Source organism: Salvelinus sp. IW2-2015, unplaced genomic scaffold (genome assembly GCF_002910315.2).
Source record: "Salvelinus sp. IW2-2015 unplaced genomic scaffold, ASM291031v2 Un_scaffold3296, whole genome shotgun sequence".
NCBI classification, from domain to species: domain Eukaryota; kingdom Metazoa; phylum Chordata; class Actinopteri; order Salmoniformes; family Salmonidae; genus Salvelinus; species Salvelinus sp. IW2-2015.
The window spans coordinates 14,518-18,020 of record NW_019944580.1 but is presented as its reverse complement, the minus strand read 5'-3'; the positions used below and the strand labels follow the sequence as shown (position 1 = coordinate 18,020).

At 50.6% G+C, this 3,503-nt stretch overlaps 1 protein-coding gene across 1 annotated transcript in view; it reads left to right on the top strand.

Moving 5' to 3' along the window:
* Positions 1-909: 909 nt before the first annotated feature.
* Positions 910-3,503, top strand: part of LOC112075629 (M-phase inducer phosphatase 2) — a gene marked incomplete at its 3' end in the record, with an annotated part of 9,276 nt that continues 6,682 nt past the window's right edge. Inside the window, exons 1-3 of the mRNA XM_024142595.2 lie at positions 910-983; positions 1,159-1,477; positions 1,608-1,802. Of these exons, the coding sequence (XP_023998363.2) occupies positions 925-983; positions 1,159-1,477; positions 1,608-1,802 (573 nt within the window). The remainder of the gene's footprint in view (positions 984-1,158; positions 1,478-1,607; positions 1,803-3,503) is intronic.

Sequence of the window (3,503 nt, the reverse complement as noted above, 5' to 3'; positions counted from 1 at the left end):
TGTGAACCGGAGTGAGTTGACACAACGCCGGCCAAACAAGATGTAGCTACAAACAAACCAGAGTTAAATGGTTCCAGTCAGTGTGAACCGGAGTTGACTTGACACAACGCCGGCCAAACAAGATGTAGCTACAAACAAACCAGAGTTAAATGGTTCCAGTCAGTGTGAACGCGAGTGACTTGACACAACGCCGGCCAAACAAGATGTAGCTACAAAAAACAGAGCTAAATGGTTCCAGTCAGTGTGAACCGGAGTGACTTGACACAACGCCGGCCAAACAAGATGTAGCTACAAACAAACCAGAGTTAAATGGTTCCAGTCAGTGTGAACCGGAGTGACTTGACACAACGCCGGCCAAACAAGATGTAGCTACAAACAAAACAGAGCTAAATGGTTCCAGTCAGTGTGAACCGGAGTGACTTGACACAACGCCGGCCAAAACAGATGTAGCTACAAACAAACCAGAGTTAAATGTTCCAGTCAGTGTGAACCGGAGTGACTTGACACAACGCCGGCCAAAACAAGATTGCTACAAAACAAAACAGAGCTAAATGGTTCCAGTCAGTGTGAACCGGAGTGACTTGACACAACGCGCGCCAAACAAGATGTAGCTACAAACAAAACAGAGCTAAATGGTTCCAGTCAGTGTGAACCGGAGTGACTTGACAAAACGCCGGCCAAAAAAGATGTACTACAAACAAAAACAGAGCTCATTGCTCTGCTCTGTTGTACAGCGATAAGGAGAGACCACTTCCTGCCCCTCTCTGTACTCTTCTTCAGTAGAGGCAGCCAGGGTCTTTGTCTGTCCTGAGAAGGTCATTTAGTTGCAGACCTCTTCTGGCCTGGTTAGTGGTGAAGGCTTCCTGGATCCTTTTCACTGTGTAGGGCAGGGATCTCAATAAATTGGTCTGTCACTGAATGTAAATGTTTGTCTCTGGCAGGTTTGAGAAGGCCATTCTTCATTCTGGAAGAGTTGTCAATGAGTAAGTGCTTAGTCCCTCGTGCTTAATGAATCGCTTTTTAAGTCTCATTTGACCCTAATTTGCTATCTGGGGAGTAGTTTCCTCTTTTCAAAGTTCATAATCCAAGCTCCGTATTGATTGAGTGACTGGTCCATCCATGTTTACTGACGGTGTAGCTTCTCTTCCCCACTTAAAGTAACATGCCAATCCGAAGAATCAACTCTCTGCCACTGCAGCTGCCAGACTTCAGCCCGGCTCTGAAAGGTCCGGTCCCAGGGAGCCCGAGTCAGCAGCGCCACGGGGCTTTCGGACGGCTCGGCTCAGCCCAGGATACAGCCGCCTCCTCTGAGCACAGCGTTCACGGTGGACAGGGAAACAAGGAGAACCGGGAAAGCTTTGAGTTTAAGAAGCCTTCCAAGCCCATGTCACCCTGCCGTATGAGGTCCTTCCATAGTGAAGGGGAGGAGAACAAGGACTTTGCCCCCTGGCCCAAGGACTTTGGCCCAGAACTCGTGGTGGGTAGCACGGACACACACTTACAGACACTCCGACATCATCAATATGTGACAGTGGACCAGCGGATGTGTTGGCGTTCAGACGACATCAAAGTTAACCCTTTCTTGTCTCCTTCCTTTCTTCCTCTAGCTATCTCCGTCCAAACGCCTCAGCTCATTGGATGACAGAAGACCCGTCTTCCCGCATCGCTGCTCCCTTGACGATGACGACGGTTTCCTTGACGTTCTGGATGACCGTGAGGAGGAGTGTGACATGCCCATGGGGATGTCCAGCCTGCTGACCGCTCCGCTTGTGAAGGACCGCACCGCGCCAGGAGATGACTCGGTATGGATGTTTAGCCACCAGATGTCTGGTTTTAGTCTGCCTGTCTTTCTTTGAAGAAATCAGAACCAGTCATTTTACTTTTGAGTCATTTTAAAGGGAGTTTACCCCAAAATCCAGAAATTCCTAAGTGATTCCATACATTGAAACCATTTCAGTGGAGTTTGTCGTCTCTCTCTCCCTGTACGGGTCATGTGACGTTGCTGGATGCAGGCCTCTCTGCTCCTTTGCCTGTGAATTCATGATTCAGAAATCCTACAAGTGTGAACATTCGTTGTTTTATTGAAATCGTACAGAATAAATGCTCTCGGTTTTGAGTGAGGAAATGTGTACTTTTCCACCGAAACCATTAGCCACAGAAGGGGAGATGGGTAAGGACTGGCACAGAAGGGGAGCCGGAGTATTCAATGATTGAGCTTCAGGTGGCCCCCACCTCTCTAGCCACAGCAGCAGCTGGACCACAGCCCCTACACACCCCTGGTTCAACACCGAGTGGTGCTGCAGCTGGACCAACACAGACTGGTGCTGCAGCTGCGAACCAACACAGACTGGTGCTGCAGCTGGACCAAACACAGACTGGTGCTGCAGCTGGACCAACACAGACTGGTGCTGCAGCTGGACCAACACAGACTGGTGCTGCAGCAGCTGGACCAACACAGACTGGTGCTGCAGCTGGACCAACACAGACTGGTGCTGCAGCTGGACCAACACAGACTGGTGCTGCAGCTGGACAACACAGACTGGTGCTGCAGATCCAGTCACCGAGCGACAGAAACGGTCATATGGTTACGGTCTTACCCACTCTCCCCCGTCTGTTGCCAGTCCTTACCCATCTCCCCTTCTGTCCAGTCCTTACCCATCTCCCTTCTGTGCCCTTCCTTACCCATCTCCCCGTCTGTGCCGGTCCTTACCCATCTCCCTTCTGTGCCGTCCTTACCCATCTCCCCTTCTGTGCCAGTCTTTACCCATCTCCCCTTCTGTGCAGTCCTTACCCATCTCCCCTTCTGTGCCCGTCCTTACCCATCTCCCTTCTGTGCCAGTCCTTACCCATCTCCCGTCTGTGCGCCAGTCCTTACCCGTCTCCCCTTCTGTGCCAGTCCTTACCCTCTCCCTTCTGTGCCAGTCCTTACCCATGTCCCCTTCTGTGCCAGTCCTTACCCATCTCCCTTCCTGTGCCAGTCCTTACCCATCTCCCCTCTGTGCCCGTCCTTACCCATCTCCCCTTCTGTGCCCGTCCTTACCATCTCCCCGTCTGTGCCAGTCCTTACCCGTCTCCCCTTCTGTGCCAGTCCTTACCCATTCCCCTTCTGTGCCAGTCCTTACCCATCTCCCCTTCTGTGCCATCCTTACCCAGTCCTTCTGTGCCAGTCCTTACCATGTCCCCTTCTGTGGCTAATGGTTTCGGTGGAAAAGTACACATTTCCTCACTCAAAACCGAGAGCATTTATTCTGTACGATTTCAATAAAACAACGAATGTTCACACTTCGGGGAATTTCTGAATCATGAATTCACAGGCAAAGGAGCAGAGAGGCCTGCATCCAGCAACGTCACATGACCCGTACAGGGAGAGAGAGACGACAAACTCCACTGAAATGGTTTCAATGTATGGAATCACTTAGGAATTTCTGGATTTTGGGGTAAACTCCCTTTAAAATGACTCAAAAGTAAAATGACTGGTTCTGATTTCTTCAAAGAAAGACAGG